General features: G+C 38.5%; 1 protein-coding gene and 1 pseudogene across 2 annotated transcripts in view; one reads left to right on the top strand and one right to left on the bottom strand.

Annotated features, from left to right (window-relative positions):
• FCHO2 (FCH and mu domain containing endocytic adaptor 2) overlaps window positions 1–17,320 on the bottom strand; it is a 137,151-nt gene that overhangs the window by 63,753 nt on the left and 56,078 nt on the right. For both annotated transcript variants that reach the window (XM_078003937.1, NM_001257784.1), the window contains 2 exon segments: window positions 17,010–17,108; window positions 15,539–15,635 (listed from right to left, as the gene is read on the bottom strand). In XM_078003937.1, the coding sequence (XP_077860063.1) occupies window positions 15,539–15,635; window positions 17,010–17,108 (196 nt within the window).
• On the top strand, window positions 11,459–12,150 carry LOC106998806 (calcineurin B homologous protein 1 pseudogene; annotated as a pseudogene).

The raw sequence follows: 17,320 nt of genomic DNA, 5'->3' as shown, positions 1-17,320 counted from the left end.
ATAGCCCTGAAATGATTGACTGCTCAGACTAGCTTTAAAAGCCATAAAATACGGCATACTTCATATATGTGAAATATCAAATTATTTGGGAGTAGAGAAAGTAGCAAAACATGAATTACTCTCCTAATGAAATATCCCAAAAGCTAAATATGAGACTAAAAAATTATCTCCCACTAAGCTGTCATTTAGTCCTTTCTATATATAAATTCATGAAAGTCTAGCATTTTTTTGTGAAATAATTTTTAATTTATTAATGGTAATTTGTATAACTTGCTATATGAAGAAATTTTAAAATAGAGCTTGAAATAGAGAGTAGATGATAGAGAATTTTGTTACTGGTTCCTCTGAGATGCGAAGCTTACCTATGTACAAATTCATGATCAGCATTATTATTGATCATTCCATTACAAAAGAAAGCCACTGATTAACAAGAAGATCTCTCTACAAGTAGGGGGATCGAAAAATACTGGCTTAATGTCCCTCTCCCTCCCCCTAAATCTAAGATTTATTTCTGTGTGGTTCTAGTTTCCATTCAAATAAAATAGATTAACATTTACTAATAAGCAGAATAAAACTGTCATAAAAGTGAGTTGATAAACAAGGTCCTAATCAATTATTAGTATGTTCCTTACTAGTACATTCTTCTAAATATAAACTAAGACTAAAAAAAATGTTTATCACTTCTATCCAAAAAAGCCTTAAAGAGTCAGAAAATGACCCAATTAAAAATTTAAGGACTTTATTCAAACCCATTCTACAAATCTGGAAGCTGAGAAATCATTTAATAAAAGGGTACCGAGCTTGTTCTTAGAATCCCTTAGAGGCCTATCATAACAATTTACAATGAGATGAGGGCAGGTTGAAAAATCAATAAAGGTAAAGAAATTAAGATGTGCAAATTAGCAACTTTTCATTTAGTATAAAAATTATGAATAATAAATCTCTACCTAAATTACCAACAGCTTATTATATATTATTGGCTTTTCCAAGTACTAATAAAGCTGGAGAAAATATAATCATCTGTTGAGACGAGAAAGGGTTTACCAAAAAAAGGCAACCAGGCATGTGGTTAGTCAAAAATTCTCCTACAGCTACACATCCACATAATTTCTACCCATTAACTATTTACAGAATCTCTAGTGCTTAAGCTACACACTTACTCTAGAGAGTAAAAAAAAGTAACTACAATAAAAACAAAACACCAATGCCAAATTGCCTTGTTTACAAATACTAAATATATATTATCTAGAAGGACTTTTACATCATCATCTTAGCAAATATGGTACATACAGAAAAAAAAGATTTGTAAAATCTTTGGATAACTTCATATATGTGAAAATAGTAAAGACATCCCTCAACTAATCAGTCCCTTTAAACAAAATTCTCCTTTTTGTTCTCACAAAACTCTTTTCCTATAGTAAACATATCTTGATTTCTCTTATCTTTTCTAAACAGCCTCTTAAAATCCATTTGAAATAGAAAAATGCCCCCCCCCCAAAAAAAAGAAAAAGCATTTTGAAATATAAGATGCCAAATCACTTCAAATCAAAAAATATATATTAAAAATTTTAAATTGAGTACCATCCACATAAACTTTTCTATTACAGATAGAAATAATGATTTCTGTCATAATAAAACTAAATACAACCTTCAACAAAAAAACCATTACATCATGCATGAACAAGATTTTCTTTTACAAATGGCATATGCTCCACATGCTGCTTCACATGGCAAGGCTTTGCGTGCCTGGCTCAGTGCCAGTTGACAACTCAGCTGGATATCAATGCACATTCTAACCCCCCTTGTAGCATGTCACTTCTGAACTGCTTCACAAGTGGAAAGTTTATTCAGCATCTCCTTCAAATGCAGTCCACTGCCCATCATTCTGCTATTTAATCATAAGACAGGTTATTTTTTTTGACAGTACTAAAGCCAGAGTGAGAGTCTTAATGAATAGTTTGCTACAACTGGAATTTCAACTGTTTTAGACTCAATTAATTCTTTTGTCAAAATAAATAACTGCTCTTAGCACTTAGATTTTATGTTGGGTCACAAGGGCAATTTAGTTTGTATAAAAGCAAATAAACCCATTTTGGCTCTGTCTCCTGATGCTCTTTTACACATTATTTTAAAACGCCACTATGAGTTCAATTAAACTCACAAAACAGAAGAACAACTCTAAGAGGTCAATGATTCAAAGCAAAACAATTCTTAAATACGATGCTTTAATCATCAGGTAGGAATAAATAAATGCTATAAAAAAAAAGCCATCAACCTAAAGAATCCATTCAAATCTAATTTGGATTAAAACTTTGAAAAGATGTTACAAGAAAAAAACAACTTACTTAACAGTAATCTTTGATCACCACAAATGTTCTGTGGACCAAGAAGAGTATAAAATATATGAAATATTTAATTAATAAACCCTGTTGTTTCAGAATCAATCCTAAATCTCAGGCCATCAACAGGACAAGTTTTTAATATTATCTAGCTAAAAACTGCCCTCAAAATTCAAATAGTAAGTCTGGGCTATTCAAATCAAGCATATTTCTGCTTCTAATCAGAACTAAACACAAACAAACACTCTCAGACATAAACTAAAAGTTTAATAAAAGGAATGACGATAATGAAGGGTGTGTGCATGTGTGCGCATGAGCAAGGAGAGAGGTGTGACTTATAACAATGGAAATCAATGACTACATTTTCAAGCTTGCTCCTGGGCCTGTGGAATGCAACACAGTCATATTCCCAGATGCCTGGGATGATGGGCCAGGCAAGCTAACACAAAAAAGAGAATCACACTCCAGCTTGTGGTGATATGCACAGGGTACACAGGCTCAAATTCTAATTTTGATACTCTTTTTGAACTACTCTTTTTGAACCTAGGTTGTATCATCTATAAAAGGTAAATAACAAACATAACATCTGCTTTCTGTCTCTCCATAGCCTTATACAATTTTTCCCTTTTGCTAAACCATTTGAAAGTTGCAGACATCAATGACACTTCACTTCAGGAGTATGTGTTTTAACAAAGGACTTGCTGAATCAATTTCCTCAATTCAGTGGTTCCAAACCTCATGAGAGACTCCTGGTGCAATGCTTCTAAACTATATTATGTATGAGAATCACCTGGAGAACTTGTTAAACCACAGACTACTGGGCTTCACTCCCACAGTGTTCTATTCAGAAGGTCTAGGGTGGAGCTCAAATATTTGCATTTTTAACAAATTCCCAGGTGATGCCGCTGGCCCTGGAATCACATTTCGAGAAATACAGTCCTAGTAGACTCTGTGGCCACTGCCAGATATTTAATTAGTCTAGACAGTGCTTCTTCAATTATACTGTGCATACAAAGCCCAAAGCATCTTGGGGTCTTATCAAAATACAGAATCTGATTCAGCAGGACTGGGATAGGATTTGAGATTCTCCATTTATAACAAGCATTCATGTAGTGTAATGCTATAGGTTCTCAACAATGGCTGCAAGTTACAATCAGCTGAGGAGTTTTAAACTATAGTGGTACCCACCCTGGACCAATGAAATCAATTTCTTGGCTGGGCACGGTGGCTCACACCTGTAATCCGAGCACTGTGAAAGGCCGAGGCAGGTGAATCACCTGAGGTCAGGAGTCCAACGCCAGCCTGGCCAACATGGTGAAACCTTGTCTCTACTAAAAATACAAAAATTAGCTGGGAGTGCTGGTGGGCCGCTGTAATCCCAGCTACTTGGGAGTCTGAGGCAGGAGAATCACTTGAACCCAGGAGGCGGAGGTTGCAGTAAGCCAAGATCATGTCACTGCACTCCAGCTTGGGTGACAGAGCAAGACTGTCTCAAAAAAAAAAAAAAAAAGAAAGAAAGAAAGAAAAATCAATTTCTGTACATAAAAAAAGAAAAATGCAAAGGAAAAAATTTCCAAAAATAATTCTTGTATGTACCTGATATGGTTTGGATGTCTGTACCCTCCAAATAACACGTGGAAATATGATTCCCACGTGGAAATGTGATTCCCACGTGGGAGGTGGGGCCTAATGGGAGATGACTGGATCATACAGGAGGATCTTTCATGAACGGCTTAGCATCATCCCCTTGGTAATAAGTGAGTTCTCGCTCAGTTACTTCACACAAGATCTGGTTGTTTAAGAGCGTCTGGTACCTCCCCACCCTCTCTCTCATGTTCCCAATATTGCCATGTGACATGCTGGCTCTCTGTTGCCTTCCACTATGATTCTAAGTTTCCTAAGGTCTCACCAGAAGCAGATGCCAGCACCATGCTTCCTATAAAGCCTGCAGAACCATGCACCAAGTTAAATATCTTTTCTTTAAAAATGACCTACCCGCAGGTATTTCTTTATAGCGACACTAGAATGGACGAATACAGTACCCAAGGCTTGAAAACTATGAGGAAAATTTAGAAACTACAGTCTTAAATCAAAGAAACAGGTTTTTAACCACAGATTTCAGTCACTGTGAAACATTCCAAAATTACCTAGTTCTCCAAACACAGAATCTTAGTACTGAAATATAATCTCCTCTTACATCCAAATTTTGACACTGTCCCCACACTCACAAGGTTGAGTCATGTTTTCATCTTCAATTATCCTGATAAAACCCTTGTTTCTACTTTTAATTATAGCACTTACGTCTATAAACCTTCCCCATGTTAGTTGGAACTATATCCTTTCAGTTACTCATGCCAAAACCCTTAAAATGATTCTTTCCAATTCCTCGTTAAACAGATTTGCTGAGGTATAATTAACACATGATAAACTACATCTATTTAAATTGTACAGTTTAATGAATTTTGACATGTGTAACATTTGTGAGTCTACTACCACAAATAAGATAACATATATAGTTATCACCTCATGCTCCTTTGTAACCCATTCCACCCTTCCCAAGGCTATCACTGATCTGCTTTCTGTCACTATAAATTAGTGTACATTTTCTAGAAAGTTATATAAATAGAATCATATAATATGGGCCGGGCACGGTGGCTCACGCCTGTAATCCCAGCACTTTGGGAGGCCAAGGCGGGTGGATCACGAGGTCAGGAGTTCAAGACCAGCCTGGCCAACATGGTGAAACCCCGTCTCCACTAAAAATACAAAAAATTAGCTGGGCACAGTGGTGCACACCTGTAGTCCCAGCTGCTTGGGAGGCTGAGGCAGGAGAATCACTTGAACCTGGGAGGTGGAGGTTGCAGTGAACCAAGATCGCGCCACTGCACTCCAGCCTGGGTGACAGAGCGAGACTCCATCTCAAAACAAACAAAAAAAAAAGGAATCATATAATATATATTCTTATTTTGATCTGGCTTCCTTCACTCAGTAGTTTATTAATTTTTATTGCAGAGTAGTACTTCACTGCATGGACATACTACAATTTGTTTATCTGTTCATCTGTTAATGGACATTTGGGTTGTTTGCAGTTTGGAGCTACTACAAATAAAACTGCCATGAACATTCATGGATGAATCTCAAAGTAATTTTGCTGAGTGAAAGAAGCCACAGACTGGGAGAAAATAGTCACTATATATATATATATATATATATATATACACACACACACACACACACATACATGGAAACCTGCTAAACTTTTATGAATTATAAATACATAAAGCAAAATTACCAAAATGACTGTAAAATAGAAAACATTGAAAATATGGATTTTACTCTCTTTTAGCAACTGAATTACCTGAGAGTAGTTAGGGTTACAAAGGCAATGTCACTGGAATATAAAAAGACATCCAGAATTAGAAAACACCTGTTTATTCATGATCCTTTCAGACCACAGGTGCCTTAATATTCAAAGCATCCTCTTACAGTGACTCAAATTCCAGAGGAACCAAGCATTACTACGCTAAAATAAAAACAATGACAGGCCAAGTGCAGTGGTTCACGCTTGTAATCCCAGCACTTTGGGAGGCTGAGGCACCACTTTGGGTGGACTGCTTCAGGCCAAGAGTTCGAGACCAGCCTAGCCAACATGGTGAAACCATGTCTCTACTAAAAATACAAAAATTAGCCAGGCATGGTGATGCACGCCTGTAAGCCCAGCTGCTCGAGGGGCTGAGGCATGAGAATTGCTTGAACCTGGGAGATGGAGGTTTCAGTGAGACTGAGATCATGCCACTGCACTCCAGACTGGGCAATAGAATGAGACTCTGTCTCAAAAAAAAGCAAAACAAAAAGGCAATGACAAAAAGTATCAGTATATATAATAAATAATATAACATGATCATAATGAGGAAGAAAAAAATTTGTAATGCTCTCAGTTTGACTTACATAAAAGAACTGAAAACATAAACTGACAGGTTATATCTTTCAATAGATAACTGATTAAAAATAAAATTGGTGTCATTTTGCAGCATTAGAGAAATATGTTAACTTATGTATACAATTTTTTTTTTTTTTTTTGAGACAGAATCTTACTCTTGTCGTCCAGGCTGGAGTGCAATGATGCAATCTCAGCTCACTGCAACCTCTGCCTCCCAGGTACAAGCAATTCTCCTGCCTCAGCCTTCCGAGTAGCTGGGATTATAGGCACCCACTATCACAACCAGCTAATTTTTGTATTTTTAGTAGAGACAGGATTTCACCACACTGGCCAGGCTGGTCTCGAACTCCTGACCTCAAGTGATCCACCAACCTTGGCCTCCCAAAGTCCTGGGATTACAGGTGCGAGCCACTGCACTCAGCCTCTTTTCTTCTTAAATTACCCTGGATTATTGCAACAGTCATGCAGTGGTCTCTCTACCTCGATCCTTGCCTTTTTCTGCAGGCATTCTCAATAGAGTAGTTAGAGTTTAGCCACCTGGGCCTCCAAAAGTGCTGGGATTACAGGCGTGAGCCACCGCGTCCAGCTATGTATACAAATTTTAAAAAGAACTGGATATTTTGTTTTCTTTTAAAAATCTCTATCCCACAGAACTAAAGCTAGTTGAGGGTGGAACTGATCCACCAGAGGGGGTCCTTACAAAAGAGGAGAAATAAAATGTTAACAGAAATCAATAGTATAAAACGATTGAAGGTTAGAATATACTTTACAAAACAAAATCCTTTAAGTCCATAAATTCCATACAATCACATGAAAAATTTTGTGTATGTTATTTTTCTAGTAAGCACAATTTTTGTTATTGCAGTGAGTCCCTAGACTCATTTGTTCAGGTGCCCATAAACTGATCAAAAACATATGAAAGAGGTCAGGCACAGTGGCTTACGCCAATAATCACAGCACTCTGGGAGGCCAAGGTGGGCAGATTACCTGAGGTCAGGAGTTTGAGATTAGCCTGGCCAACATGGTGAAATCCCGTCTCTACTAAAAATACAAAAATTAGCCAGGTGTGGTGGTAGGTGCCTGTAATCCCAGCTATTAAGGAGGATGAGGCAGAAGAATCGTTTGAACCCGGGAGGCAGAGGTTGCAGTGAGCCAAGATCACGCCACTGCACTCCAGCCTGGGTAACAAGAGGGAAACTCTGTCTTTCAAAAAAAAAAAAAAAAATTAGCTGGGTGTGGTGGTGGGCCCCTGCAATCCCAGCTACTACGCCAGAGGCTGAGGCAGGAGAATCGCTTGAACCCGGGAGGCAGAGACTGCAGTGAGCCGAGATTGCGCCATTGCACTCCAGCAACAAGTGTGAAACTCCGTCTCAAAAAAGAAAAAACAAACAAACAACAAAACATATGAAAGAGCTGCAGTTAGTCACCCATAGCAACTCAACCAGGGAAATAATATTTATCCCTTCCACTCCACCCCCCCATCAGTTAGTTTGTTCTAGGACTGTTTAAAAGTCCTAGTTCTATGACTCTTTTGGGGTCCTGAAACAGCCGCCTAGAGCCTAGTGACTCTAGGAAAGCCCATGTCTTCACTGTTCTTGGCTTCCCTATTACCTCCTACCATCTAGCTATATGTATTTTCTACATGACTTCAGTATCTTAAGGCCAGTAAAATTAAATTTATAATGAAACTACATTAGTGGCTACTTATTCATGAGAAATGTTTTCATTTTTGAAAACAGTATTTATTAATAAATGTTAGCTTATCTCATGTAAATCTCACAACAGCCCCATGAGGCAATTACTATTATTATCCCCACTTTACAGATGAGGGCACTGAGGTTTAAAAGTCTCACTGCTAGGCTGCACGTGGTGGCTCACACCTGTAATCCCAGCACTTTGGGAGGCCAAGGCGGGCAGATAATGAAGTCAGGATTTCGAGACCAGCCTGGCCAATATGATGAAACCCCGTCTCTACCACAAATATAAAAATTAGCCAGGCGTGGTGGTGGGTGCCTACAGTCCGAGCTACTCAGGAGGCTGAGGCAGGAGAATAGCTTGAATCCAGAAGGCGGAGGTTGCAGTGAGCTGAGATCGTGTCACTGCACTCCAGCCTGGGCAACGGAGCGAGACTCCATCTCCAAAAAAAATTTAAAAAAAAAAAAAAAAAAGGCTCACTGCTAGCAAAGAGCAGGTCACAAACCACTGCACTATACCACAAACAAGAAAATAAACATGAGCCAGGCACAGTGGCTCACACCTGTAATCCCAGCACTTCAGGAGGTTGAGACAGAAGGACTGCTTCAGTTCAGGAGTTCAAGACCAGCCTGAGCAACATAGTGAGATCCTGTCTCCACTAAAAATTTTTAAAAATTAGTGGGGTGTACTGGCATATGCCTGTGGTCCCAGCTACTCGGGAAGCTGAGGTGGGAGGATCGCTTGAGACTGGGAGGTTGAAGTTACAGTGAGCTATGACTGCATCACTGCATTCTAGCCTAGGTGATAGAGCAAGACCATGTCTCAAAAAAAAAAAAAAAGAAAAAAGAAAGAAAAAGAAAAAAGAAACATGATCTAAATATCCAGAATTCAAAAGGAATCAAGCAGTGAGCTTAAAGGTAATTCCCAATATACAGTTATCACCTAACCAACAGAAAGGAATGTACAGTAACTGTGTATTTGTTGAGTTCTTCATAGAGAATGAATGAGTAGGTTGAAAAGTAGGACATTATGATGAACAAGGGTTCAGTAATCCCCATATGTTGAGTTAGCAAAATTTCTAAGAACTGACAAAACTTTAATTCACCTGCAAGTCTATATTAAAGGAAATTAGTGGCATACATTTGATAAGTTCCAACATATTTATGTGTGTTAAATAAATGTGTTTGGACTACATTACTTTTTTTTTTTAAAGATGGAGTTTCGCTCTTGTTGCCCAGGCTGGAGTGCAATGATGCAATCTCAGCTCACTGCAACCTCTGCCTCCTGGGTTCAAGCAATTCTCCTGCCTCAGCCTCCCAAGTAAATAGGATTATAGGTATACACCACCACTCCCAGCTAATTTTTGCATTTAGTAGATATGGAGTTTCACTATGTTGGTCAGGTGGTCTCGAACTCCTGACCTCAGGTGATACACCTGCCTCAGCTTCCCAAAGTGCTGGGATTACAGGCATGAGCCACTACACCCAGTCTTGGACTACATTACTTTTAAGGTCCCTTTATGCAATAAAACTCCATGATTATTAGACAAACCGAATTATATAACTTTTATCTTCTAGTTTCATCTAATGATAAAGTAAATTCCTGCCTCTTATACTGTTATTTCTAATTATTTAAACATTAATAACATGATTAAATCCTACACCTGAAACACATGTACAACCTACTGTAGTTCTAAAACGCTATATTTTGGGGTTGGTATCTTTGTACTGTGATTCTACAATGTACTACAGTAGTAATTTTTGCCTGTTCAAAAGACATTTCCATTATCCCTTTCAGAATACAAATCCTGCTTCTCCATGATCTGGGCATGTGACCTATGCTGACCAATTATAATATCCTACTATCCTAAACACACAGATTTATTCAAAAATAAGCATGTGACAAAAGCAGAACCTTCCCTGAAATTAATATGCCGACACTACAAAAAAAAGTTCTACTAGGGTTCTAAACTGAATGGATACAGGCTTGGACTGCTGATGCCTTCCTTGCCAGCTGTGAGGAAAAAGTCTACAGTAGGAACTTCATAAACTGAAGCCAAGTAAAGACAAGCAAAAATGAGAGAAAAGAGTGAACCAAAGTCCGGAGGAAATCTATTTGCACCTTGAATTTATTCCAGCCTTCCAGGTTAAAACAGCCAATGCACGGAATTTTTGCTTAAGCTTGTTTATATGGCTTTCCGACATTCGCAAACAAAAAGTCTCTACTGAACTAAGCTGGAGATGACAGATTTCAACATGAGTACTAACACTCAATATTGGCAGTGACTGCCTACAACACGGAGATGAGACTGAGGTCTCCTTCGGGGAAGAATGCAACGATCTAGTAATGGTATCTGCCATGAATAAGGCAGCACATACCACATACTTCTCAGCCCTTGGCTGAGCAGTGTCTTAGGAAATGACACTGGCATATAAAAGCAAAAAGCAGTAAAAAGAGACCAGGAAGCCAAAGCAGAGTGGGAAAAGTTGCATCAGGGAAGAGAAAAACAGTCACACAAAAAATGGCCAATCAAAATAAAAATTGGCTTGATTCAGAACACATTTTAATGTTCCAATTATTCTCTAGTGTAATACTTTAAGAAAAACACAGATCCACTTCAAGCTCATTCTCTGTATTCTTTCTTTATGCTTAAATATACTCTGGATCATTTGTGACCCCCGGAAAAAAGGTTATTGTTCATCAGTTTAGGTTCACATTTAAGGTCAAGTCCCCCTGGTTTCAAGGTGTTCTCCAAATTAAAATTTATGTCAACATATCTACACTTAGTTCTAATTTTTCCAAAGCATGGGACTTGATTTTTGATTCAGGATCAAAAATCCCAGAAGTGAATCCCAGTTCTGCCATGTACTAGCTTAGGCAAATCTCTCAACATTACCTCTGAATATTTCCCTCGTCTGTAAAATGAAAATAATAGTACATACTTCAAAAAGTTGCTGAAAATCAAAGTGTGCCTACAAAGTGGTTGGCATGGTACATGGCACAGAGTAAGAGCTCACTAAACATTAACCATTATTATTTAGCATTCACTTAAAAAATTTTCTAATAGCCACTCCATTCCAACCTTCTTAACACCCTAATTAAATGCCCATTTGTTCATTCATTTAACAAAAATATACCACTTATAAATAGAGAAAATAGATGAATCAAATACAGAACTTTTTCACAAGTACAAACTATTAAGATTTAATGGTAGACAGCAACAAGGCAAGAAAGAAATATATACGTTCTCTGGCACTTTTGATGGAGAAGTTAAAGATAATAACCGGGCTCTTTAAAGAGTTCATTCATTCAACACATAAATGTAAAGATGTGGTATAGGAAAGTAGTGGAATACAGCATTTTCTAGGTAAGGATTAAGGACAACTAAAGTACTAAAGGAAAAAAGGAGGCACGTACGGGAAACAGCAAGTAGTTCAGGTTGGCCTCAGTGAAGATACTTGAATAGGAGCAAAAGAAAGTTAAGACTGCCCTCTCCCTTCTTGACCCCTATCCTTTGTCCCCCTCCCTCCTTCCTTCCTGTCACCATCACTTCCAGCACCGCTGCACCCGTAGGAGCTCCCCAACGGTGATGGGTTCTCAGCCCTCCATGTTACCGTGGGACAAAGAGCTCGAGGAGATCAAGAAGGAGATCAGCTTTTCCCACAGTCAAATCACTTGCTCTATAGCCGGTTCACCAGCCTGGACAAAGAAGAGACTGGCACTCTCAGCCAGGAAGATTTCCTGAGGATTCCAGAACTTGTCATCGACCCACTGGGGGACCAAATCATCAATGCCTTCTTTCCAGAGGGAGAGGACCAGGTAAACTTCCGTGGATTCACGCAAACTTTGGCTCATCTCCTCCTCATTGAGGATAACGAAAAGAGCAAAGATGTGAATGGACCCGAACCACTCAACAGCCGAAGCAACAAACTGCACTTTGCTTTTTGACTATATGAGTTCGATAAAGATGATAAGCTCTCCCGTGATGAGCTGATACAGGTGCTATGCTTGATGGCTGGAGTAAATATCTCAGATGAGCAGCTGGGCAGCATCGCAGACAGGACCATTCCGGAGGCTGATCAGGATGGAGACAGTGCCATATCTTTCACAGAATTTGTTAAGGTTTTGGAGAAGGTGGATGTAGAACAGAAAATGAGCATCTGATTTCTTCACTAAAGAACGGAGACCAAACTGTTCCTTGCGGTCTGGTATTTAAGAACTGGAACCTGAAAAGTCCTCCTTCCACCAACCCCACCTCCACCCTATCATTCCCCTTCTCCCAAAGTACTACTGCTGTTGCATGACAACCCCAAATATGTTCTGACAACACAAACCTGCCTTTGGTGCATAAACAGGGCATTACAGAATGGTACACCCAGTCTATTTCTGTTCAGTATGCATTCACTAGTTCTTCATTTATAAGTATCTTCTTCCCCATTCTGTTGCTGAATGCCACATATCCATACAGTCTGAGAAAGTGAGAGAGGGAATCATGCCAAGAACAAGCCAGCAAAGCTCTTTCACCAGATGTAGACTGTAGCCCTACTGTCTTCCCTCCAGCAAGTCTGCCACCATGCTTCTTCATCCTTTTCATATGTCCTTTGCTTCGTACTTCTGTGTCATGCAACATACTGTTCGCTTAGTCTGGCAGTCTTTCTGCTTTTCATGAAGCACCAAAATCTCCTCTGTTCTACTTGGCACAGCTATGCCCTTATTTCTGATTTGGCAGGATAGTTCAGGGGTCTGGCAGTTTTTATTTACCTTCATTATTAAATGGGCCTCTGGGATGTTGCCTCTCCAGGAGCTTTTTGATAACCAACACTTCTCTGAGAAGTATGAGACCATCCTCCGCATCCTACTCTGTCACCAAAGGGCTGCTGGGTGGAGAAACCCATCTTGAAAGGTGGCCCTGGTGAGAGGTGTGGAGTCAAGTTTTCTAGGTTGCTTGCCCACATCACTCTACCTCTGGCCTCTGATTCTCAACTTTGTACCTACATGGCTCCTCTTGTTAGTGCAGTGTTGACTGTTCAAAAAATAGCAATATGCCTACAGGTTTGCTTAGTTGGGGGACACTGTTACCAGAATGGCTGCTCTGACAATATGCCTGGGGACTTTTCCATGGCTCTTTATCAAGGAGGCTGGGCACCCTATAAAGCCTCACGCATTCACACCTTTACAGCATGGTTTATGCCTTAGTGTTACGTGCACTGGAATGTTTTTCACTTCACATTTCCAAGTAGAAAGATTAGTGTTAATTTATCCCAGTCCAAAATATTTAAAGATTGTTTCCTCAGTGTCTTGAAGTTTTGCACAAAAATCTTTTTTTTTTTTTTTTTTTTTTTTTTTTTTTTTGAGACGGAGTCTCACTCTGTCACCCAGGCTGGAGTGCAGTGGCGCAATCTCGGCTCACTGCAACCTCCGCCTCCTGGTTCAAGCAATTCTCCCGCCTCAGCTTCCCAAGTAGCTGGGATTACAGACGTGCACCACCACACCTGGCTAATTTTTTATTTTTAGTAGAGAGGGGGTTTCACCATGTTGGTGAGGTTTGTCTTGAACTCCTGATGTCAGGTGATCCTCCTGCCTCAGCGTCCCAAAGCGCTGGGATTACAGGCATGAGCCACCATGCTCAGCCACAAAATTCTTTATGAATTATACACTTGGCAAATGTTAATGATGGAAGCCATAGTCAGTTCCTAATACATGTCCAAAGCATTGACTATTGTATCATTAGCTGCCTGGTTACATTAGCTTCCTAGCTCCTTGTATAGACCACTGCTAATCCCTTAAAAATGAGGTCTGGCACAAGTAGCACAACCTAAGGTGGCATTACAGGTCTTTGAGCAAGCCACAGCAAATTTTCTGCCTAAGTCAGCTTAGTTTAGACTTCAGTGAATCAAGCTATTGCCATCCTAATGCATGTCTCTATGAGTCTGTTTATCCAAACATCTGCCCTTGGCTGACTTTCTCTGATTCATTGCTTGCTTGCTTGCTTGCTTGCTTGTTTCCTTGCTTTGGAAAACTATTGAAGATGTGTACATAATTCTTTAGGAAGGGGACTGCTAAAAAATACGACTGCAAAGTGATGGAAAAGGGTGGAGAACAGGGAAGTAGCTGGGTTAATTCTTCATGAAGTATCAGTCAGACTTTGTGATCAAGTGAAAATGGAAGAATGTCTGATACTGATCTATTAGGTACTTCAGAGGCTCCTTGACTTGCGTATTTGAAGTTCCTAAGGTTATAGCTTTTCCCCTCTTGTCTGTATAGCAAACTGTTTTAATCCACAATTGTGCCTTATTGTTCCATTAAAAGATTATCAACAAATACTTGTGGTTGAAACAAAAAAAAAAAAAAAGAAAGAGTTAAGACTAAAGTCTGGTCAGCTCGAGATCCTTAAAGGATCTGAAACCAAGTCCAGAATCCCACTTTCATTCTGTCAATAGTGAAAATTTAAAGGTTTGTAAGTGGTACAATTATAAGTTCATAACTGTATAGGCAAAAGATGAGTGTGCTATAACATGTAAAATAGATTGGAGAAGAAACGTCTGCTGTACCAGTATGAAATCTGCAAATTAATCAGGCAGCTAGAAAAAACATGAAAAGAAAGTCTGAAGGGAAAAATACTAATACAACTGAATCAGTAAGATTTAAAATTTAATGAAATTTGTGAAGAAGAAATAAAAGATGATTTAGGTTTCAAGCCTTAGGTCTATGAACTGTACTGAGGAAATATGGCTCCCAAACTTCACAGATCACTTACCCATTTTCCAGAATGCCATATCATATTTTAACTTCTTTAATGCACTGAATTATTTTTACCTATCGAGTGAAACATGTATCCTGCAAGAACATGATATAGTAACTAATAAACAGATTCAACAAATCTGGAAGACTGTAAGTATGCTGAGCAGGGAAGAGAATGGGCTACTTATTACATCTGATACATCATAACATGCCAATTAAAAGTAGAATTTGAACTTCTGTAATCATTTTTTCATTAAAATAGGAGCCAGGATTCCTATATCCATTTGTTCACTGGTATATCCCTAAATTTCTAGAATGGGGTCTGGTATATTGTTAGAAATCAATAAATATATTTGTTAAATGCATATATAAATGAGAAAAGAAAGAAGTTACTAAATTTTAAGAAAGGTTCTACGTTGGTCTCAATGTTCTGAGCATTCAATATTCTTGCCCAAGCTTTCTTTTATTAAAATAGCCTTCTGTAGGTCACTTTATTTTGAAAAATCTAAAACTGTGACAGATTTAGGAAAATGTTATGACCACTTTAAGTAATACTAAATAACTGTATTAACCACTAAAAGCCAAAACAAAAATCTTAATGTATCGTCAGACATAAAAATAATAATATCTGAGATTTTATACAGATTTTTAGGTATGCTCCATTTTTTGGGTTGGCTCCATTTCACAGTTTGGAAATATTTTTAACTTCAGACATGTGATACAAAGCTAAAATTACCCCTTACCCACATGAATTTCAAGGCAAATATGTTAGTTACTATATGGGAAATTTTAAAATGTTTACTTGCAGAGTTTATCATCTTACCAGGTCTTTCCTTCCCAGTGCCTTTTGACTCAGCAAATTTTTGTATCAAACATTCAACTGTAGTATTAGCCATGTTATTTATAAATTCTTCATGGACCTATTAAAATGAAATAAAGATAACTTTTTCTTTTTCCACATTCTTAACGTATTTCAGATAAAACTTACACAAGACAATTAAAATTAATTACATCAAAATATGTATTTTTGACCCAAGGCCCTTGAGAACCTTAATTTACCTATATTCCAGCGTTACTAGATCTGTGGGGACCAGCCATCACTTACATTAACCCCTTAACACACAGCCTCACGCCCCTAGAAGTCAAAGCAGCTTTCTGTTCCCATCTTCGAGCTTTCTAAACATCATTCTTTTTTTTTTTTTTTTTTTTTGAGACGGAGTCTCGCTCTGTCGCCCAGGCTGGAGTGCAGTGGCCGGATCTCAGCTCACTACAAGCTCCGCTTCCCGGGTTTACGCCATTCTCCTGCCTCAGCCTCCCGAGTAGTTGGGACTACAGGCGCCCGCCACCTCGCCCAGCTATTTTTGTATTTTTTAGTAGAGACGGAGTTTCAACGCGTTAGCCAGGATGGTCTCGATCTCCTGACCTCGTGATCCGCCCGTCTCAGCCTCCCAAGTGCTGAGATTACAGGCTTGAGCCACCGCGCCCAGCTGACATCATTCTTATAAGACTTATATAGACAATAAAAATATTTTTGGATTAAAAAAACACACACACACAGTCCGACTCTGTCACCCAGATGGCTGAGTGTCATGGGGTCAAGGCAGCCTCAAACTCCTGGGCTCAAGTGATCCTCCCACCTCAGCCTCCCAAGTAGCTGGGACTATAGGCACACACTATCACACACAAAACTTTTTTAACATTTAAAAATTTTTAAGCATTTTTTAAATTTTTTGTAGAGATGAGGTCTCGCTATGTTGCCCAGGCTGGTCTTGAACTTCTGGGCTCAAGTGATCTTCCTGCCTCGTCCTCCCAAACTGCTGAGATTACTGGTGTGAGCCACCATGCCTAGCTAGTTTGAAGAATAACAGACTTCATCTTTCTCTACTATATTTCAATGTACCCCAAATTGTCATCACTAAACCTTTTATATTTGTGGAACACTTCTAAGTAAAAGTTCTATAGTTTAATATAAAGTTGCTGCTTTAAATTTAAAAATAGTAAAGCTTGAAAAAAGAAAATTCAAAAGTTGATAGCTTTAGAAATTCAATATAAAGAAAACTGAAAGTAGTTAATTTAAAAAATTAATTTGAATTATCATCCTTGGTGGCCAAATGATAAAATATCCGGTTTATTTTATATTTAACACATGTAAATATATTATCTTTACATATTCTTTATCTGGAAAAATTCAGTAACATACTTATGAACTTTGAACAGAGTGAGAAAATATTTTTTAAGAGCTATAAATAAACAAATTTTTCATGAATAGTTCAACATAAAGTAAAAAAACTTACCTGGCCTATCTGCAAATGAATTTCCTTTATAGCATTTGACAAGGATCCTATAATTTCCTTTATGTGAATGAGATGAGTTTCTTCAATATCTTGAAATTTCTGGGTAACATATACAAAGTTATAGATTTATAACATATACAAGTACACACATATGTATTCTGGAATCAAAAGAGCTTTTAGAAATCATCTCTCCCAGCACTTTGGGAGGCCGAGGCAGGTGGATCACTTGAGGTCAGGAGTTGGAGACCAGCCTGGCCAACATGGTGAAACCCTGTCTCTACTAAAAATGCAAAAATTAGCCAGGCATGGTG

The sequence above is a fragment of the Macaca mulatta genome, chromosome 6 (genome assembly GCF_049350105.2).
Source record: "Macaca mulatta isolate MMU2019108-1 chromosome 6, T2T-MMU8v2.0, whole genome shotgun sequence".
NCBI lineage: Eukaryota > Metazoa > Chordata > Mammalia > Primates > Cercopithecidae > Macaca > Macaca mulatta.
The sequence above is the reverse complement of the archived record's forward strand: the minus strand, read 5'-3'. Positions and strand labels throughout refer to the sequence as shown.